Source organism: Achroia grisella, unplaced genomic scaffold (assembly GCF_030625045.1).
Source record: "Achroia grisella isolate CSIRO2021 unplaced genomic scaffold, CSIRO_AGI_Agris_v1 utg1360, whole genome shotgun sequence".
In the NCBI taxonomy this organism is placed as follows: Eukaryota; Metazoa; Arthropoda; class Insecta; order Lepidoptera; family Pyralidae; genus Achroia; species Achroia grisella.
The window spans coordinates 3,142,033-3,164,683 of record NW_026712626.1 but is presented as its reverse complement, the minus strand read 5'-3'; the positions used below and the strand labels follow the sequence as shown (position 1 = coordinate 3,164,683).

Below are 22,651 nucleotides of genomic sequence, written 5' to 3'. Positions count from 1 at the left end.
TAGTTAAGCCGTTTTAGTCGTTGTAAAAGGACAAATAAACAAACAAACTCTATAATTTACTAGTGGATCGTCTGCATCAGACTTACTGGACATTTATCGTTATATTTCTACGTCATTAAAAAATATATTTTGAAATATATATGTATATGTGTTATTCTAATGTAACATTATATAATATAAAATAAAGTCGCTGTCGCTGTCTGTCCGCCCTATGTATGCTTAAATCTTTAAAACTACGCAACGGATTTCGATGGGTTTTTTTAATAGATAGAGTGATTCAAGAGGAAGGTTTATATATATAATACATGTACACCCGTGCGAACCCGGGGTAGCTAGTAAGCTACATTACTGTAAAGTTTCATCAAAATCCGTTCAGTAGTTTTTGCGTGAAAGAGTAACAAACATCGATTCATACACACTCAACTTTCGCGTTAATAATAATAATCTCAGGACAAACCACAAAGCGTAATCTAGACCCAAGTTAAGCTAACTAAAGCTTGTGTTATGGGTACTAGATAACTGATACAAATATATAGATTTTTTTTCTAAGTACGTAGGAAACACCTACACCGACACAAACAATCATACTCATGAATACAAATGTTTGTGCCGTGCGAGGATTCGAACCAGCGACCATCGGAAGTATGGCAGTGTATTAAACCATTAGACCAATGAGGCCGTCAAAATAATATTACTATAGATCTATTTCTGGAATCATATATTTTCTAGAAAGAATTTCTCAAATCGGTGCATTATTTCATTCTGAAATTTGCTTTATTCATAACAAAATCCGCCATCTTTTTATCATATTAGTATAGATTCACTAGTAGGTCGAGGTAGATAAAGGAATTAAGCAAATGTATTCACGCTTGATGAAAAATGCATACAGTGAAGGAAGGCTTCAAAAAGCGCTGCAGCGCTCTTGTTGTTTACGGCGCGTGTTCTATTTTTAAACTGGGGCGTTGGCAACAGGCGCTCACTGAAATAGGACATTTTACCAGATAATTAATATTTTAAATCTGTGATTATTTAATGAATTTTAACGTAGAAGGAGTAAAAGGTTTGTTTTCTTTATTTAAATATTTAATTTAGTATCTGGACGATTGGGCAGTATAGCGTATTGTTTTGATTAATTTTTTTTTCGTAGATCATACTTACTGTTTTTTAGTAACGCCATCTTGTAGAATTTTGACGTAACTGCCATACAGTTACAGTAGTGAAATGTAATGAGAATTGTACATGGAAAATATAAGAAGCATTTACATAGGCTGAAAATGGTTTCGTCCCCTATATGTGACTTCCGTTCTGCCGACATCACAATCACTAGATCACTAGATCACTTGTATTTTTGATTGTCATCATTTCGCATTGCAGCGATTAATTTTCAGTGATAAATTGATCAATATATATGATAAAATGGAGATCCCGCGCTCCATGCAGAATCTATTGAAGAACCCAGAAACTTATAAACTTATTTTTGAGTACGTCATATCAACATTTCAAGATTTATAACGTGAAGACAATTATTCGAAAAAAAACATTTATAACAACACACACTGAAGACAATGGCTGTATGGGCTGAGTCCTTTTGCCTTTCCCTGAAGAGGGAAAAATCGAACCAAAAAAAAACTATGTCTGAAGTACTGAAGTGTGAAGGGATACAGGTACCGACGTAGGCTGACCGACCGTGGTGAATAAAGTATAAAAATAAAATATTGAATACGTAATTTTCAATTAATGCGTATTAAATATAAAAGGTTTTGTTTCTGTTATCTATGAATAATATCTGTTTATGTGTTGATATTATTTATAAAGGATACGCTATTGTCAGTTTAACAATTGCGCAGAATTTAGCTTTTTTTTATATATTAGGAAAATAATAGTAATATATCTTATATAACAAATGATTTAATTAAATAACCCTGGACAATTAACACAGCGCTATCTAGTCCCACAGAGAACAAAGCTCGTGTTATAGGTAGGTACTAAACGACTATGTATGTATTTACAAAAAAAAAACAAGCTTTAGCTAGCTTAACTTGGGTCTAGATGGCGCTGTGTGAATTGTCCTGAGATTATTATTATTATATATTTTTTTGTAAATACATATATAATATACATAGAAAACAACCAGGCCGATACAAATAATCGTAGTCATGAATACAAATGTTTGCACCGAGCGAGGAATCGAACCCGCGACCATCGGAAGTAAAGCGGTGTGCTAAACAGCAAGACCACCAAGACCATCAAATACAAATTTGTAATGTTTTTAGAAATTAGTTTGATTTAGTTGCAAAGTATACTATTATAGTAAAATAAAGTATAAGAAAACAGAAACTAAAATGGATGAATTAAGAAACTAATCAAGTATTAATATTTTCATATATATGTAGTGAAACTACAGTGTATTTACTTATAGTATTAAGTAAAAAATATCTTAATATACACACTGCATACATTGTATAGACAAGTTACCGGCATCAGTGTGTAGTATATATTATATGGAGATGTATAGCTTCCACACTCATTCATTCAATCATTTATTTAATTCATATTTTTTTTGTGTGTTCAGTTAATTCATTGATTTCCTATATCACCAGAATTTATGTTTGTTTATTTTATGTTTTCAGTGTGTAGTTTATGTTTGGTTTTTATTTATATATGGTATTATGTCGTAAATGTTTTGTTTGTGTTATCCGCCTAGATCTATGTATGTATGTGTATTATTATTTTATTATATTTATTGTATATAAGGTGTCCGCTGAAAACCAGCGTCGTGGCACCCCGTCACGACATATGCTGAGCGGAGACCTAGTTGGTACTCTAATTATTAATATAAAATGTAAACTTAATTTTAAAAATTATTTTCAGTGTACCAATTAAACAATTTTCTTTCTTTCTTTCTTTTCTATTTGGTTATTTTGTTTTAGTGCAATACTACATACTTTGTGTTAATTAAGTGAAACCTATAGTAGATTTAATATTACAAAATACATTAATGTAAATTAAATTGTAACGCCATTGATTTGAAATAAATAAAAAAAATAAACGTAGCGCATAATCAAGAGAGAGCACACAAGCGGGCTGACCGACTACTTATAAGTATCCGGTTTCCGACTTTTAGCCGGTAAATGAACGACGATGGGGTGGTTCACCCCAGCAATATGCCCGAGCAAGGGGTGTAAGCTCAAGGCACGAACCCAGCGGTCCATAAGGGCCTGCGGATGATCCTGCTGCTATCGACGCAGCAGGAGTCGAGGTGATCTAACATTGTGATTAAGTAAATCTGTGTTTTCAGATGCACAGCTGCGAGACGCTGCCAACGGCGCCGGCGACAGGCCCCAACCTCCTGTTGGAGTTGGGCCGCCTCATCATCAGGGCGCGGAGCACCAGCCCCGTGTCCCGAGCGCCAGTCCCCACGCGAGACCGGCTGCTACAGGCCAAGCTTCTCGCCGCTAAACCTTCCACCAGCCAACAAGTAAGTTATGATGTCCTGGTTTTTATTACGGTGCAGAGCAAATGCCTTGTATGAATATGAAAGACCGTATATTCTCGGTTATTTTTTTTTTAATCTTCCACCAGCCAACAAGTTCTGAGGTTCTGGTAGTTATTGCGGTAAATTTCTAGTGTTTACTCGAGATGACGTTGCTCCTTAATTCTAAAGATTCTAAACCTTTCACCAACTTCAAGTAAGTTATGAAGTCCTGGTATTTATTACTGCGTGGAGCAAAGGTCTTGTGTGTAAAGGAAATTAAAAGCGAATGCTCTCTCGGTGGTTTCTCCTCAGTTTGAAACCTTCCACCGGCCACCTAGTAATTTATGAGGTCCTAGTGTTTATTGCAGAACAAATGTCTTGTCTGTATTTTGAAAGTTACAGCGCATGCTCTCTTTCTCCTCAGTACTAAACCTTCTACCAGCCAACAAATGAGTTATGAGGACCTGGTATTTGTTACGGCAAATGTCTTGTTTTCATAAAGCAGCTAGAGCATATATATGGCTGCTCTAGGTGACGTTTCACCTTAATTCTATACCTTCCACCAGTTAGAAGTACCTTATGATGTCCTGGTATTTATTCCGACGTAGAGCTGAAGGCTGTATGTCTCTAGTGCACATTTATCTTCACTATACCTGCCACCAACCAAATTATGAAATCCTAGAATTCATCATTACGCAGAGAAATAGCAGTTGCCTTATCCAGCGCAGTAGTTGCCACACGAGAACGAAGCTCAACTTTTCAACAAATAACTTATGAGGTCCTAGTATTTGTTATGTTGCGAAGCACAGTAGAATCTTTCTGAATGTTGCTGCTATCAAATACGTAACCTAAAGTTCTGCCGGGTATAAACAAGTAATGGTATACTGTTTCGATTCCAGGTCCAGAGCCAGCCGAAGCCAGAAACTGAGGAGCCGCGGCCAGCTGTTGAAGCCAAGCTCAGCAACCACGTGCAGGCGCTCTGGACCGATCAGATACCCATATGTATTGAGGTGAGTAGTTTACTTATATTTCGGGATACATAAAAAATGTACGAGTTTAGTTCCTTGACAATTTTACTCAACTAGGGATAGTGATAAGAAAATATTACCTGCATAAAAGTCTACAAGTCTATATGTATAAATAATATTTGAATTTAGATTTGTGTATGATGAAAGGATGACATATGAATAATGGACAAAGGGAGGCCAAACGAGATGGATGGATGTGTGAAAGATGATATGGCAAGAAAATAAGTGTATAACGAAATGACTGCGAATAGAGACGAAGATATTCTGAACCGACCCCAAATGATATGGGATAAGGAAAAGTAAATGATGATGACGATGATGGTTATCTGGTCTTCTTATTATAAGACATAGACAAGACAAAGACAAGCGGGGTTATCAAGAAAACAGAAATATTAGGAAAGGCAATGATAGTATTCTTGAAATTCAAGCTTCCCCAAAGGGACAACGTGGAAACTTGAAAACAAAGATTTGCCATTTTGTAGTGATTATTGATTACAAAAATGATCAAAGCACGATCGATATAAGCGAAATTGTGGCCGCGTTTTGCATACGCACTCTTTCCTGCTTAAAAGCCGATTCGGGCGAGAAACAGCGGTGTAAAGGCAGCTAATATAGGGACGGTTACTGATTATTCTTTGCAGGTGCTTCTGGCGCCCGATTGTCCTGACTGTTTCTCGACGTTGAACCGCGCGGAGTCTAACTATGACAAGCACACGCAGCGCGCCCTGCTTCTAGAACGCTGGACGATCAGCGCGCTGCTGCATAAGTGAGTATTTTTTTTTTATACTACTATGGTGGCAAACAAGCACACGGCCCATCTGATGGTAAATGGTTACCGTACCGTATTGATAGGCCCCTCTTCTCCACCACACTGGGCATGTGCCCAGGGCCCGTGATTGATTGGACCCCCCTAGTCTAGTCTAGTCCCTACTCCATTACCAAACGATAACCGATAGCTACTCTACTCTCGCCTGAAAATCAGTCTTAACAAATGCTTACGAATTTCTTACTACTTAACAAATGCTCAATTTGTTCTTTTTTGTAATTTGTTCTGTTTTATAAATGTCTAGCAAGAACTTGAACTCCTCATCACATAAAGGCTTTTTAAGACTATTTTTCATAACGGCCCCTTATCCTAATGTGTCACCAGACCCAGGGTCTCTAATAGGTGAAACGCGGCCCTGTATTTATGTTAAGTCTATCCCTTAAACCAATTACAAAGAAGTGGAAGTGTAATTGTACACTAGCAAATACAGACAACTGTTTACAATTGTGATTGTTTTAGACGACTGCAATGTGACCTCGTAATAGACGATCGTCACTGATCTCTAGCGAATAACAATGACCCCGTATGTTTGACATATAGATACATTCATCTTAAAATATATTGATATTAAAGGCTTATAGACCTCAGGAGGTAGATTTCGTACAAAATCGTCTGCGTGTGATAATGGAGTGGTGCACCCGTCTGCGCTAACGGTTTACGCTGGCGGGGCACTAGTGAAAGATGATAAGATGAGCCTAAGGTCAGGTCAGTTAGCTCATCGTGACAATTTCACCAAGAAGTTATCACGATGGTTTCCAGGTGTGGACACCTCGTGGAGATCACTTGACATGGTACATTGCTAGTAATAAGAACAGCAGTCCACATTATTAACAATCCCTTTTTCCCCTGTATGGGTCCCACCTATTTCAGCTCTAAGCAGCAACCTTTTATGATGCTTCAGTTGTAGGATGAGGTAGTGTAATTACAGGATAAGAGGTATGACATCTTAGTCCTACGGAATTGCAACACATGAGGGTTCTCACAGGTGCCATGATAACGAGATGCCGTAGTGCTGTTCATGTATAGAGACGACGGTAGTTTGTTTGCCATTCCAATTTCATTGAAGAAAAGTAGAAGTCTCTGAGGAATTTCAGAAAATTTCTTCCAAGCAAGAAATAAAAGCATTCCACCAACAGAGTTTACCAAGACACATGCGGTGTCCTTTCAAACGGATGATGTATCTTGTGTTACATCGTGTCTGATTAAAAATCTAGTAAAGGTACAATTTGCGGGTAGTCTCCTAATAAAGAGCTTGCAAATTCCAGAAATCATGAGACACCAGGGTTCATAACGTCGCAGTGGCTGTTAAACGCCATCAGGTCGCAGCTCCACTTCTCGCAGTTGTCTGCATGGCTGGCCACCCTCAAATCCAAAGGTGATGAGGCGGATAATCCCACCGAACGCAGGTATGGATCTCTTTTTAATATTGCTATTACATTTAGTGGTGCTCTAGCCGGGAATAGATTTTGATGACCAATATTCTCTCAGTCGGCATAGTCGCACAGATTTGATAATCTAGACAGATAATCAATTTTATCTCAAGCGCAAATTCGTGCAATGCTTAAGAGAGTTGTATTATGAATCCTGATTTCGAAGAACAACTTTAGAAATTTTCGGCCGAGAGCAAATCAATAACGAAATTTTGCCAAAAACTAAATACGTTTTATTTCTTAGAAATTCAATATCTATTATGACGTGTATATTTTTGGTAGCGCAGACTTTCATAGTCTGTCACTCGCTCTGTTTGCCCTTCTCATGGATCCGACCATCTCGTTCTTGCATTCACTCATTCGGAAACATGTTCTCACGTCAATGTTATATTAATCAGTAATAATGTACCCTATAATTATGTTACTAACTAAATGGATTATGATCTGTGTGTTTCAGACGCAAACTGAGCCGTGGTACATGCAACATCAAAAAACTCGAATCCAACTGCGACGAACCAATCAACGATGAACGCAAACTGCATATCGTCTACTCCATAAAGATACCTGGCGAGAATCACATGTCTGAATTCACTAGACCACCCACCGATCACAATTTCCCCATCACGGATATTGGCGAGAGCATATACCTCAAGGTTGTCCTTGAAAGTCTCCCGCGCGTCGACGAAATCCCCGTGGTCAAATGTAATTGTCGCAGAGCTGGTAAAGACCCAACTAATATCCAAGAGGAATTGGTTGGTATACTCAATGATCTCACTTTAGGGCCTAGGTCTACAAAATACAAGTCCGATTTCAACGAATCAGATAAAGGCAAGAAAATACTGGACGACAGAATGCATACACCGTGCAGCGAGAATGGCAAACACAAATGCAACTGTGACGACGAATCGGACAGCAATCACAGATCTTCCACTAGATTAAGTCAGGAGCCGAAGAAGTTGGACGAGAGGAGATTGAAAGAGATAGCGAAATACAAAAGGCGGTTGCGGAAAGAGAGCAAAATGAAGAAGTTATGCGACAGTACATCGTCGGAAGGAGACAATTTGAAGGCTAAAGAAACGCATACGTCCATTCCGATACTGCAAGCGGCAAGGTTTGACCGGTTTAGAGCTATTGGCTGTTATAGAAACCAAACTTATTTGACGCTGCCGGCCAGTAGGATAGAGTCCAAATCACCTTTTGTCGAAACCGTTAGCATTCCACCGACAGAGTTTAAGAAGACAAATACGGTGTCTACACAAACGGACGATATATCTTGCCAGTGTGGTACACCGTTGCTAATGAAATGCGATGGATGCTCTGACAGAAGAATGGTCAGATCAGAAGCGAATTACAATCTGGCTCTGTTGGATCAATCAGAGGTGCTATTGGACGCGATAAACAAATGCCAAGAACAGAACGGAGCGAGAAGGAAATGCGAAGAAGATGACAAAGCGTTGAAAAAGCATAAATGTGATAATTCTAGTAGTAATATAATGTGTGATATATATAATAATAGTTTAGAATTAGAGAGTGAGTCTATTATAAAGAGACCTAAATTGAGACGATTTTATCCTGTTGTGGATCGAATAGAGAAGATCGTGTCCGACAGAAGCTCGAGGGAGACGGAGAAGGATATGGAGGAGTTGCATCTGAGGAATGATGATACAGTGTTCTCGGTGAAACCAGAGACAAAAAGACAGAAGACCTTCTCTATAAGTGAAGATTATGTTCTGTACGAGAAATGTGACTATGGTACAATTGATAAGTGCGATATGGAATCGCCATCCGACGAGGTTGGGTTTCAGTTCCCGGAGCCAAAAAAAGGACAGGATACAGTGCCGTCCCCGACGGATATGGATAGGTTTAGGTGGCGGTTCGATTCGGCTGCGTCGATGGTGTTCCACACGAAGACTGGGCTCCCATTGACGTCCAGTCCAGCCCCTTTGAGGAGGGGGAACAATTGCTTCGATTTTGATGACTCCATTAATGGAATTTCTGGTATAAAAAGGTTCGTATCACTTAACTTTTTGTCTTTACCACACAATATTAAACGAATAGGAAATATTACACGATCTTTTATAAAAACTGTATATCAATAAAATTAATTATTAGATTTAATCAATGCTTATAAGTATAATAGAAAGAAACTACACCTATGTAGATTAATTTTATCATTAACCTAATATATTATTATTATATTCATATTTTTTAATCAATATTTCTACTTCATGTAGATACTGAAAAGTAATTGCCGTTTTTTGTTTTACAGCGCCCTGTTCCACCCGATCTCACCCATGTCGCCGGCACCACCAGCTTCCCCGTCGTCCCCGCTGCCAACCCCCGTCCCCGTCGTCGAGCACACCCCCACCCCCATCGTCCCCGCCACTGCCCCCACCCCACCCCCCGCACAAACTGTCAGCCCCGGCACACCACCGCCAAAGACGAAGAAAGCTCAAACATCGAAATTGAAGATTGGTCCCAGCGGTGGACTTCTGGGTGAGTGAAAATTATATACGATAAAATTACCTTAAAATTAACTAAACTTAACGTTAAATTAACTTAACGCAACGTAACATATACGTAAAATATACGTAAATTTTACTTTGTTATGTTATCTTATATATCAAATTCTCGTGTCACAGTTTTCGTTCCCATACTCCTCCGAAACGGCTTGACCGATTCTCATGAAATTTTGTGAGCGTATTGAGTAGGTCTGAGAATCGGCCAACATCTATTTTTCATCCCTCTAAATGTTAGGGGTAGTGCACCCCTAATTTTTTTTTTATTTTAAGGTAAAACAACGTTTGCCGGGACAGCTAGTTTCTCTATAGTTCTGTGCCTACACTTGTAATATTTCTGTCAACACTCTTTATTGCACCAGACGTAAATTATAAAGAATATAAATAAGATCTTATCGCATAAGCAATCCTTTCTAAACAACCTTCCGGTTATCTTTGAATATCGTAAATGTATCCCATAAAAATGTCCATCCAGCATGTCACCCAACTATGTACGGAGTGTGGATTATGGGTAGGTATAAAGGTGAAGTTGTGACCCCGCAGGCAGCTTCGAGGAGTGCGCGCTGCAGGGCCGCCTGGAGCCGGTGGCCACGGTGGCCGGCTTCAGCGCCGAGCTGGCCGCCTCGGGCGCCTTCTGCCCGCCGCACCGCCGGCTGCCCGTCACCGTCTTTTTCTACGCGCCCGGTGGCACCAACGCGCCGTACATGGTCAGTATATGGGACTAGCACCCTGGTGGAGCATGCACACTATATGGTCAGTATATGGGACTCGCACCCTGGTGGAGCATGCACACTACAGGGTCAGTATATGGGACTCGCACCCTGGTGGAGGATGCACACTACATGGTCAGTATATGGGACTCGCACCCTGGTGGAGCATGCACACTACATGGTCAGTATATGGGACTCGCACGCTGGTGGATCATGCACACTACATGGTCAGTATATGGAACTCGCACCCTGGTGGATCATGCACACTACATGGTCAGTATATGGGACTCGCTCCCTGGTGGATCATGCACACTACATGGTCAGTATATGGAACTCGCACCCTGGTGGATCATGCACACTACATGGTCAGTATATGGGACTCGCTCCCTGGTGGATCATGCACACTACATGGTCAGTATATGGGACTCGCTCCCTGGTGGAGCATGCACACTACATGGTCAGTATATGGGACTCGCACCCTGGTGGAGCATGCACACTACATGGTCAGTATATGGGACTCGCACCCTGGTGGAGCATGCACACTACATGGGACTCGCACTCTGGTGGAGCATGCACACTACATGGTCAGTATATGGGACTCGCACCCTGGTGGAGCATGCACACTACATGGGACTCGCACCCTGGTGGAGCATGCACACTACATGGGACTCGCACTCTGGTGGAGCATGCACACTACATGGTCAGTATATGGGACTCGCACCCTGGTGGAGCATGCACACTACATGGTCAGTATATGGGACTCGCACCCTGGTGGAGCATGCACACTACATGGTCAGTATATGGGACTCGCACCCTGGTGGAGCATGCACACTACATGGTCAGTATATGGGACTCGCACCCTGGTGGAGCATGCACACTACATGGGACTCGCACCCTGGTGGAGCATGCACACTACATGGGACTCGCACCCTGGTGGAGCATGCACACTACATGGGACTCGCACCCTGGTGGAGCATGCACACTACATGGGACTCGCACTCTGGTGGAGCATGCACACTACATGGTCAGTATATGGGACTCGCACCCTGGTGGAGCATGCACACTACATGGTCAGTATATGGGACTCGCACCCTGGTGGAGCATGCACACTACATGGGACTCGCACTCTGGTGGAGCATGCACACTACATGGTCAGTATATGGGACTCGCACCCTGGTGGAGCATGCACACTACATGGTCAGTATATGGGACTCGCACCCTGGTGGAGCATGCATTACATGGTCCGTTCAATAGGCTGTCCCTCCGGTGGGATGACGAGGGGTGTGCACGACGCACCTTTTTAGACTTTTATTGTATTTTTTTATATATTAAAATCCATTTTCTAGTGTTCTATTATTTGTCATTTTGAAATATATGTCTTTTACCTACAGCGACCGTAGTTTCTCTTGTAACTAAAATTAAAATATATTAAAAATACAGTCCTTAGAAACATTAATAATAAAAAATCTGCGGATTTTGAACCCTCTAAACACACGGTGTTACCTACGAGCCCCATTGCCCCATTGAGGTCGCGCTAGCATGACTACCGCGACCCTGACGGGGTCAACCCGCCCTGTAGATGTTATAAGGCAGACCCCATCTCGTTGTTAGGGCGACCTATATCGCCCTACTCCATTGTGGAGGCGTACAAACACGCGCACACCTCCGGTGCCATCGAATTGGGAGGCTGCCTAACTTAATTCCCTTTTTTTTTTTAACGTGTGGAAAATCTTCAAAAGACCGTCACCCCGCCGGAGGGAGGACGGGGCGGTGTGTGAGATTTGTACTTACGAAAACCTACCTACGAGCGCCTATGCCGGAGCCAGGGGATTCGCAAGTGCATTTCTACCCCAGCTCCGACGGCGACGGCCCGCCCTGTAGATGTTGTAGGGCAGGCCCCATCTCGTTATGTGGTTAGGGCGACCTATTTCGCCCTACTCCATTCTGGAGGCGTGTGGGTACACGCGCACACCTCCGGGGCCTTTGGATTGGGTGGCTGCCTAACTTAACTCCCTTTTTTTTTTTTTTTTAACGTGTGGAAAAATCTTCAAAAGACCGTCACCCCGCCGGAGGGATGGCGAGGTGGTGTGTGGGTCTTGTACCCACTAAAAAACCACACGGTGTACCTACGAGCGCCTATGCCGGAGCCAGGGGATCGCAGGTGCATTCTACCCCAGCTCCGACGGCGACGGCCCGCCCTGTAGATGTTGTAGGGCAGGCCCCATCTCGTTTTGTGGTTAGGGCGACCTATTTCGCCCTACTCCATTGTGGAGGCGTGTGGGTACACGCGCACACCTCCGGGGCCTTTGGATTGGGGGAACTGCCTCCCTCAAGGCAGTCACCCCGGCCCCAGTGGGGGATAGAGGGGGGCGGAGTTGGATACGCTCCCACCTCTAGGCCTGGCTCTTCTGCGGCGGAGGGAAGCGGGACGAGCTGACTCCCGCTCCCTTTCCGCCGCCTCCTTCCGCGAGATAACTTCCTCGCAGAAGGAGCTCACCGCCAGCCACGATCTCTCGCTACTGACCATCCTCCGAACTAAATTCGGCAGCGAGAGATCGTCCCCCACTATTCGTGTGAGGACACGGCGCTCACTCTCAAACGCTGGACATATTTCCAGCGTGTGTTGCGCCGTGTCCTCAACACCTCCGCACTCGTGGCAGCCGGTCGTCGGCTCCTTCCTCGCCACATGACACAGATACCGCCCGAAGCATCCGTGCCCGGACAGTATCTGCGTCATGCGGTACGTCAGTGGCCATCTCCTATTCATCCACCGTTTGAGGATGGGACGGACAGCCTCGACGGTCCTCAGGCCGGCCGATGGACTGGCCAGCCTTTCTCTCCACCTGATCCTGAGGATCCGCCGAAAGTCGGACCTCCGCGCTTCGATCTCGTGACCAGCGAGTGCCTCCCCCATGGAACGTCGCTCCGCGCGCCAGTGGTACACTGACGCGTGGAGCTCCGCTACCAAGTCCCACGGAGGAGACCCCGCCAGCAGACCCGCCGCTTCCCCGGATATGGTGCGGTAGCCTCTAATGGCCCTGATGGCCATGGCCCTGTGTGGCCTGTTAAGACAGGCCACATTTTCCTACCTAGGGCCCCCACCCAGATGGGGGCCCCGTACAGGGCCATGGACCGCACCACGCCGAGGTATAGGCGGCGGGAACCTTCTCCCGGGCCCCTCACGTTTGGCAGCAGCCAGCTAAGAGCGCCGGCGGCTGCCATAAGGCGAGGGACCAGGTTCCGGAAATGAGCGCGGAAGCTCCAACGACTGTCCAGGTCAAGCCCCAAATACCTAATACAGGGCTTGACCCCCACCCTCTGGCCACTGACGACCAGCTGGGCATCCGGAGGTGGCGCGCGCCGAGGTCCATGAAAACATAGGACCTCGGTCTTCTCCAGCGCCACCTGGAGCCCAAGCCTCCTTATTCGGCCGACGACCAGCGCCACGCTTGCCGTGGCAAAGCGGGTAGCCTCCCGTAGGTCCCGCCCCCGGGCAGTGACCAAGGTGTCATCCGCGTAACACACGAGGTCAGTGCCCGTTAAAAGGGCGCCCCGCAGGTTCCAATCATACCCGATGTTCCACAGGATCGGGCCCAGAACCGACCCCTGTGGAACACCGCGTTCCATTTCCCTCGGCACTACAACGCCGTTCCGCCCCGTGCATAGCACAGACCTGTCTTCGAGATAGGCCCCGATCACGTCCCGAATGTAGGGAGGCGCGCGATGGTACTTCAGCGCCTCCCTAATAGTCGCAAAGGGCAGGGTGTTGAAGGCGTTCTTAATGTCTAGAGAGACCGCCAACAACACCCCACCCTGGGACGTCGCCTCTTCCGAGAGGGAGCGCACACGCGAGATCGCGTCAATCGTTGAGCGCCCCTCTCGGAACCCGAACTGCTTCGGGCTGAGATCGGGACCTACCTGAGACAGGTGTTGGACGAGTCGGCCCGCCAAGATTCTCTCGAAGAGCTTGCCGATCTCGTCCAACAGCACTATGGGGCGGAACGCCGAGGGAACCACCGAACCTGCGGGGTGCTCCGCTTTGCGGAGCAGGACCACTCTACCCGCTTTCCACTGATTGGGAAACCGTCCCGACTCCAGACACGCGTTGAACAAGCGCCGGAGTCGGTCCCCTAGGGTGTTTAGGGCCAAGGCCAGGACGCGGCCGTGGATGCCATCCGGACCCGGGGCGACGTTCTTGCCCCGGAGTTTATCCACGGCCGCGGCGAACTCCTCCTCGGTGATGGCAGGAACCGCAGCAGCGCTGACGCCGCTGGCCTCTCCATCACTGCCACGCGGCATCATCGGAGGAGGTGTGAAGGGAGGCTGTCTCGGGAACAGCTCCTCCAACACCTCCTCCAGCTGCTGCGGCTGGAGACCCTCTGCCACGGGGGGCGCCCAGGGGCGTAATTTGCCCCTGACGAACCTATAAGGTCGCCCCCATGGATCCCTGTCCAGGGTCTCCAGGAGTTCTTCCCTGGCTGTCTCCTTGGCCCTGCTGATGGACAGCTGCAGAGCTTTCTTCTTCTCTTTGTACTGCTCGTACAGCTGTGCTTCCTCGTCGGCGTCGCGGCCCCGCCTGAGTCGGCGGTGCCTGGTGTACCGGCGGCGGGCGGCGGAGCACTCCTCCCTCAACGCCGCTATCTCCTCCGACCACCAGTACACCTGACGCCTAGGAGGTCGAGGGCCGGCTCGGGGCATCGCCGCGTCGCAAATGTGCGACAGAGCCTCGCCGAACCAGCCCACCTCTGCGTCGACCTCCACAGGCCCCTCCGGTATGGGAACCCAGGCCTGGACGATGGAAGCCTCCATCAGCACGTCTTTATCTAGACGTTTCAACACCCATCTGGGGAGTTGTGGGACATTCCTCTCCTGGCGACCGGGGTGCGGAGCTACGGGTGAGGGGAGAACGTCTATCCGAATATAACGATGATCGGATAGCGTCTCCACCTCATCCAACACCTGCCAGCTCCGCACCCTCTGTGCGATCGCTGGACTGCAGAGGGATACGTCGACATGCGACTCCCCCTGCTGTCTCACGCACGTGGCGGCCGACCCTCGGTTCAACACCACCAGGCCGGCCGCGGCCGCCCAGTCTTCCAGGACCCTGCCTCGAGAGTCGGTGATGGGGGAGCCCCATGCCGTGGATTTGGCATTGAAGTCCCCCATCACCATCATTGGACGGGCCGAGTATAGCTCAAGAGCGGCCCCCAGCCCGTCCATGAACTGCTCGAACTCGGCGAGAGTCCTGTTCGGAGAGAAGTATGTCCCGACAACGACGGTTTCCCCCCAACTCACACCTATGTACCCCGCTCCGCCGAATAGGCGGCTGACGAGCGGGGTCGCGGGGTTGCCCGCGCCGACAATGGCCACCAGGCCAGAGGGGTCGCCGAACCAATGGTCACTTCGTGGGACACGATATGGTTCGGCGACCACTGCAAGGTCAACTCCCCACTGCGCCGCGCTCTGCAGAAGCAGATCTTGGGCGCGCGCGCAGTGGTTGAGATTCCCCTGCAGGAGGCGATGGACTGCCATTATTGACCGGTGTCCATCACCTCAGCCTCTCCCCGGCGGCCATTGCCGCGGGCCGACGACAGTGCGGATCCCCTCGATCTCTTGGACCGGGATTGGGGGCACTTTTTGGCCCCCACCCGGTGGTCTGCTGGGCGACCCGCCGCTGCGCAAACTACGCAGTGTGGGGCCGCCGAACATCCGGCCGCTTTGTGGCCGGGAACCCCACACCGGTAGCACAAGCCACTCCGGTCCTCCTCGTGCGAGCACCTGGCCAGCACGTGCCCGCTTTCGAGGCACCGGAAACACCGGAGTGGCTTCTGCCGCAGCAGTTCCACAGCGGCTGAGACCCAGCCGATCCGGATCCGCCCTGCCGTCGTCACTTTCTTGACCGCGGCCAATGGGGCCCGCACCCAGCAGGTGCCCAGGCCCGACGCGCCGCGCCGAATCTCCCCGACATTGACGGCGTCCGCCGTGCACTCGCCGTGCTGTGCCACGGCGGCCGCCACCTCTTCCCGGTCGGTACCGTCATCCAGGCCCATGACCCTCATCTCTGCGGTCTTGGTGGGCCTGGCGATGCGGACCGTACCTTCCGGGAAGACGTCCCGGAACTTCGACGCGAGCGCGTCGGCCTGGTCTCCCGTCTGGGACCCTGGGATCTCCAGGATCCGGGCCCCAGTAGCCGCGGTTTTGAAGCGCAGGCTTCCTATCCCCAAGGAGGCGAGGTCGATCTTATCCTTCGCCTCCTTGAGGACAGCGGAGTAAGTTACTCCCGCCGCTTCTGCCTCCGGACACAATGTAACGACCACAGCCGCCGATCGCGGCGCACGCAACTTCGATGGCGACGGCGGGGCCGGCTTAGCCTTCTTCCCCTGAGAGGGAGCCCCAGAGGTCCTCTGAGTACTCTGGGTCTGCCTCTCAGAGACGTTGCGGTTTTTGCCGCCCCGTCGCACCACCGTGCTCCAACCTTCGTTTGCGCGCCCCGCGCCCGACGGCCCCGGCCGTTGACTGCCAGAGGCAGGCCGGCTGGCGGGTTGACTCGCCGGAAACGGCGGGAATTCCGCACCTCGCGCCCCCCGCAGATGGGGAGCGTCTCTGTAGCCCGGTCCCCCTGCACCGGGGAGCCGGGACAATAACTCGTACTGCCCGTCGCTTCGCAGCGGCGGGCGGTGTTCAGGGCGGATTGATGCCGCCGGGGAGCTGATGCCCAGGGCAGCCTTGATTTCCCGGATGCCCTTCTCTATTTGGGCACCGATACGGGCATCAATCAGCTCCCCGGTCGCCCTCATAATATCCGCCCTGAAGGCCCCGACTTCATCCGGCTCGGGGGTCGGGCCAGGGGGTGCCCTCACCCTCGCAGGCTCCTGTGGTGCCTGGCAAGCGGCTGAAGGGGTTTGCGGCCCCGACCTCGCCGCGAGTTGCCGCATCTGCGCTTGGAGCGCCTGGAGTTGGCTTCGGAGCTCCTTATTCTCCTTACGGAGCTCCTCCACCTGTCGTTCCAACTTCCGGCGCTCGACGGCACCCGCGGTGAAGTCCTTGTTGACGACGGCACTGCTGTCCAGCTCCTCTGCCATCATCAACACGGAGCCGATGGACTCCTTCAGCCGCTTCTGGTCGGCCCCCTTCAGGTTCCCACACCTGTAGACCGTCTCCAAGGCAGCCCCCAGCTTCTTCTGGGCCTCCGTCCTGAAGACGGCAACAGGCTGCAGGTCATCCTTCGGGGGGGCCTTCCCCTTCTCCACAGGGACCCCCGAGGGACGGACAAACGTCCCGTCATCTCCCCGTTTCTCCTGCCGCCGGGACTTCGGCGACCTGGCCGGACTCTCCGGGCCCACAGGCACCTTCAGAACCACCCCGGTCCCGGGCGACGGGCAGGGGATCTTCGACGGCTTGGCACTCCCGCCCGCCGCCCCGGAAGGGCCCGGTCCATCCGCGTGCGGCCGCTTCGGCACGGCCGTTTTCGTGAGCCCGTCTTCGATCGACACCAGGCACCCGGACATCTCGTCCTCCACCAGCATCGAGCGCGTCGAGCGCGTAGAGCGCGTCGACGACGCTGAGGAAGGCCGAGATGCCCGCGACCTTGGCCGCGAGACGGGCCGCGACCTCGCCGACCGCACCGTGTCGGCGTCCGCTAGCGTGATGGAGTCCGACATGGACCAAAACGCTAAGTCCCGGGGCAGGGACAAACACTCCTCGTCCCCCCAGCGGGGGACGGGAAAAGGAAGGGGCTGCTACCACCAGCCAACTTCCTCAACCCGACAACAAAGGGGTCACGCCCGACCTAAGTCGGGCGGGTACAATGGAGGCTTGCGCCTCCACAAACTGCTCCAGGGTTTCCCCTGGAGCGGGCGCACTAGGCAGAGTTAACCCCTGCACAGTGCAGCCGCTCCCGGTGAACACCACTAACCTCAGCACAATAAAATAAAAACGAAACAAAACAAGAATCAAACTTTTTTTTTTTTTTTTTTTTTAACGTGTGGAAAAATCTTCAAAAGACCGTCACCCCGCCGGAGGGATGGCGAGGTGGTGTGTGGGACTTGTACCCACTAAAAAACCACACGGTGTACCTACGAGCGCCTATGCCGGAGCCAGGGGATTCGCAAGTGCATTCTACCCCAGCTCCGACGGCGACGGCCCGCCCTGTAGATATTGTAGGGCAGGCCCCATCTCGTTTTGTGGTTAGGGCGACCTATTTCGCCCTACTCCATTGTGGAGGCGTGTGGGTACACGCGCACACCTCCGGGGCCTTTGGATTGGGGGGACTGCCTCCCTCAAGGCAGTCACCCCGGCCCCAGTGGGGGATAGAGGGGGCGGAGTTGGGTACGCCCCCACCTCTAGGCCTGGCTCTTCTGCGGCGGAGGGAAGCGGGACGAGCTGACTCCCGCTCCCTTTCCGCCGCCTCCTTCCGCGAGATAACTTCCTCGCAGAAGGAGCTCACCGCCAGCCACGATCTCTCGCTACTGATCATCCTCCGAACTAAATTCGGCAGCGAGAGATCGTCCCCCACTATTCGTGTGAGGACACGGCGCTCACTCTCGAACGCTGGACATTCGTCCAGCGTGTGTTGCGCCGTGTCCTCAACACCTCCGCACTCGTGGCAGCCGGTCGTCGGCTCCTTCCTCGCCACATGACACAGATACCGCCCGAAGCATCCGTGCCCGGACAGTATCTGCGTCATGCGGTACGTCAGTGGCCATCTCCTATTCATCCACCGTTTGAGGATGGGACGGACAGCCTCAACGGTCCTCAGGCCGGCCGACGGGCTCATCAATCTAGCCCGCCATTCGATCCTGAGGATCCGCCGAAAGTCGGACCTCCGCGCTTCGATCTCGTGACCAGCGAGTGCCTCCCCCATGGAACGTCGCTCCGCGCGCCAGTGGTACACTGACGCGTGGAGCTCCGCTACCAAGTCCCACGGAGGAGACCCCGCCAGCAGACCCGCCGCTTCCCCGGATATGGTGCGGTAGCCTCTAATGGCCCTGATGGCCATGGCCCTGTGTGGCCTGTTAAGACAGGCCACATTTTCCCGACCTAGGGCCCCCACCCAGATGGGGGCCCCGTACAGGGCCATGGACCGCACCACGCCGAGGTATAGGCGGCGGGAACCTTCTCCCGGGCCCCTCACGTTTGGCAGCAGCCAGCTAAGAGCGCCGGCGGCTGCCATAAGGCGAGGGACCAGGTTCCGGAAATGAGCGCGGAAGCTCCAACGGCTGTCCAGGTCAAGCCCCAAATACCTAATACAGGGCTTGACCCCCACCCTCTGGCCACTGACGACCAGCTGGGCATCCGGAGGTGGCGCGCGCCGAGGCCCATGAAAACATAGGACCTCGGTCTTCTCCAGCGCCACCTGGAGCCCAAGCCTCCTTATTCGGCCGACGACCAGTGCCACGCTTGCCGTGGCAAAGCGGGTAGCCTCCCGTAGGTCCCGCCCCCGGGCAGTGACCAAGGTGTCATCCGCGTAACACACGAGGTCAGTGCCCGTTAAAAGGGCGCCCCGCAGGTTCCAATCATACCCGATGTTCCACAGGATCGGGCCCAGAACCGACCCCTGTGGAACACCGCGTTCCATTTCCCTCGGCACTACAACGCCGTTCCGCCCCGTGCATAGCACAGACCTGTCTTCGAGATAGGCCCCGATCACGTCCCGAATGTAGGGAGGCGCGCGATGGTACTTCAGCGCCTCCCTAATAGTCGCAAAGGGCAGGGTGTTGAAGGCGTTCTTTATATCCAACGAGACCGCCAACAACACCCCACCCCGGGACGTCGCCTCTTCCGAGAGGGAGCGCACACGCGAGATCGCGTCGATCGTTGAGCGCCCCTCTCGGAACCCGAACTGCTTCGGGCTGAGATCGGGACCTACCTGAGACAGGTGTTGGACGAGTCGGCCCGCCAAGATTCTCTCGAAGAGCTTGCCGATCTCGTCCAACAGCACTATGGGGCGGAACGCCGAGGGAACCACCGAACCTGCAGGGTGCTCCGCTTTGCGGAGCAGGACCACTCTACCCGCTTTCCACTGGTTGGGAAACCGTCCCGACTCCAGACACGCATTGAACAAGCGCCGGAGTCGGTCCCCTAGGGTGTTTAGGGCCAAGGCCAGGACGCGGCCGTGGATACCATCCGGACCCGGGGCGACGTTCTTGCCCCGGAGTTTATCCACGGCCGCGGCGAACTCCTCCTCGGTGATGGCAGGAACCGCAGCAGCGCTGACGCCGCTGGCCTCTCCATCACTGCCACGCGGCATCATCGGAGGAGGCGTGAAGGGAGGCTGTCTCGGGAACAGCTCCTCCAACACCCCCTCCAGCTGCTGCGGCTGGAGACCCTCTGCCACGGGGGGCGCCCAGGGGCGTAACTTGCCCCTGACGAACCTATAAGGGCGCCCCCATGGATCCCTGTCCAGGGTCTCCAGGAGTTCTTCCCTGGCTGTCTCCTTGGCCCTGCTGATGGACAGCTGCAGAGCTTTCTTCCTCTCTTTGTACTGCTCGTACAGCTGTGCTTCCTCGTCGGCGTCGCGGCCCCGCCTGAGTCGGCGGTGCCTGGTGTACCGGCGGCGGGCGGCGGAGCACTCCTCCCTCAACGCCGCTATCTCCTCCGACCACCAGTACACCTGACGCCTAGGAGGTCGAGGGCCGGCTCGGGGCATCGCCGCGTCGCAAATATGCGACAGAGCCCCACCGAACCAGCCCACCTCTGCGTCGACCTCCACAGGCCCCTCCGGTATCGGAACCCAGGCCTGGACGATGGAAGCCTCCATCAGCACGTCTTTATCCAGACGTTTCAACACCCATCTGGGGAGTTGTGGGACATTCCTCTCCTGGCGACCGGGGTGCGGAGCTACGGGTGAGGGGAGAACATCTATCCGAATATACCGATGATCGGATAGAGTCTCCACCTCATCCAACACCTGCCAGCTCCGCACCCTCTGTGCGATCGCTGGACTGCAGAGGGATACGTCGACATGCGACTCCCCCTGCTGTCTCACGCACGTGGCGGCCGACCCTCGGTTCAACACCACCAGGCCGGCCGCGGCCGCCCAGTCTTCCAGGACCCTGCCTCGAGAGTCGGTGATGGGGGAGCCCCATGCCGTGGATTTGGCATTGAAGTCCCCCATCACCATCATTGGACGGGCCGAGTATAGCTCCATAGCGGCCCCCAGCCCGTCCATGAACTGCTCGAACTCGGCGAGAGTCCTGTTCGGAGAGAAGTATGTCCCGACAACGACGGTTTCCCCCCAACTCACACCTATGTACCCCGCTCCGCCGAATAGGCGGCTGACGAGCGGGGTCGCGGGGTTGCCCGCGCCGACAATGGCCACCAGGCCAGAGGGGTCGCCGAACCAGTGGTCACTACGTGGGACACGATATGGTTCGGCGACCACTGCAAGGTCAACTCCCCACTGCGCCGCGCTCTGCAGAAGCAGATCCTGGGCGCGCGCGCAGTGGTTGAGATTCCCCTGCAGGAGGCGATGGACTGCCATTATTAACCGGTGTCCATCACCTCAGCCTCTCCCCGGCGGCCATTGCCGCGGGCCGACGACAGTGCGGATCCCCTCGCTCTCTTGGACCGGGATTGGGGGCACTTTTTGGCCCCCACCCGGTGATCGGCCGGGCGACCCGCCGCTGCGCATACCACGCAGTGTGGAGTCGCCATGCACCCAGCCGCTTTGTGGCCGGGTTCTCCACACCGGTAGCATAAGCCACTCCGGTCCTCCTCGTGCGAGCACCTTGCCAACACGTGCCCGCTCTCGAGGCACCGATAGCACCGGAGCGGCTTCTGCCGCAGCAGTTCCGCAGCAGCGGACACCCAGCCGATCTTGATCCGGCCTGCCGTCGTGATCCGCTTGACCGCGGCTAGTGGGGCCCGCACCCAGCAGGTGCCCAGGCCTGACGCGCCTCGTCGAATTTCTCCGACCTTAACGGCGGCCGCCGCACACTCGCCTTGCTGGGCTACGGCGGCTGCCACCTCTTCCCCGTCGGTACCGTCGTCCAGGCCCATCACTCTCATTTCGGCCGTTTTGACGGGCCTGGAGATGCGGACGGTATCCGCCGGGAAAACCTCCTGGAATTTCGACGCAAGCGCGTCGGCCTGTTCTCCCGTCTGGGACCCTGGTATTTCCAGTATACGGGCCCCAGTAGCCGCGGTCTTAAAGCGTAAGCTTCCAATCCCCAAGGAGGCGAGGTCTATTTTGCTCTTCGCCTCCTTGAGCACATCCGTGTACGTCAGCCCGCCAGCCTCCGCCCCCGGAGCGAGGGTAACCACCACAGCCGCTGATCGCGGTGCACGCAGTTTGGACGGTGATGGCGGGGCCTGCTTGCTCTTCTTTCCCTGAGAGGCAGCCCCAGAGCTCCTCTGTGTGCTCTGGGTGCTCTGAGTCTGTCTCTCGGGAACGGTGCGGGTTTTACCGCCCCGCTTCACCACCGTGTTCCACCCTTCTTGCGCGCGTCCCACGCCCGACGGGCCCGGCTGCTGACCGTCGGAAACCGGACGGTTGGCGGGCTGACGCTTCTCCAGACGTGGGAAGTCTGCACCCCGACTTCCCTGCAGATGGGGAGCGTCCCTAAATCCTGGTCCCCCTGCGCCAGGCAGACGTGACAGAACCTCGTACTGCCCGTCGCTTTGAAGTGGCGGGCGGTACTCAGGGCGGATAGTCGGCGCCGG

The 22,651-nt window shown here is 52.1% G+C and overlaps 1 protein-coding gene across 2 annotated transcripts in view; it reads left to right on the top strand.

The window, feature by feature from the left end:
• The window catches only part of LOC131855290 (atos homolog protein A), a 76,187-nt gene that overhangs the window by 48,466 nt on the left and 5,070 nt on the right, over nt 1-22,651 (top strand). For both annotated transcript variants that reach the window (XM_059206543.1, XM_059206542.1), the window contains 7 exons: nt 3,299-3,478; nt 4,375-4,485; nt 5,145-5,269; nt 6,595-6,735; nt 7,217-8,767; nt 9,029-9,255; nt 9,822-9,985. In XM_059206543.1, coding sequence (XP_059062526.1) covers nt 3,299-3,478; nt 4,375-4,485; nt 5,145-5,269; nt 6,595-6,735; nt 7,217-8,767; nt 9,029-9,255; nt 9,822-9,985 — 2,499 coding nt within the window. The remainder of the gene's footprint in view (nt 1-3,298; nt 3,479-4,374; nt 4,486-5,144; nt 5,270-6,594; nt 6,736-7,216; nt 8,768-9,028; nt 9,256-9,821; nt 9,986-22,651) is intronic.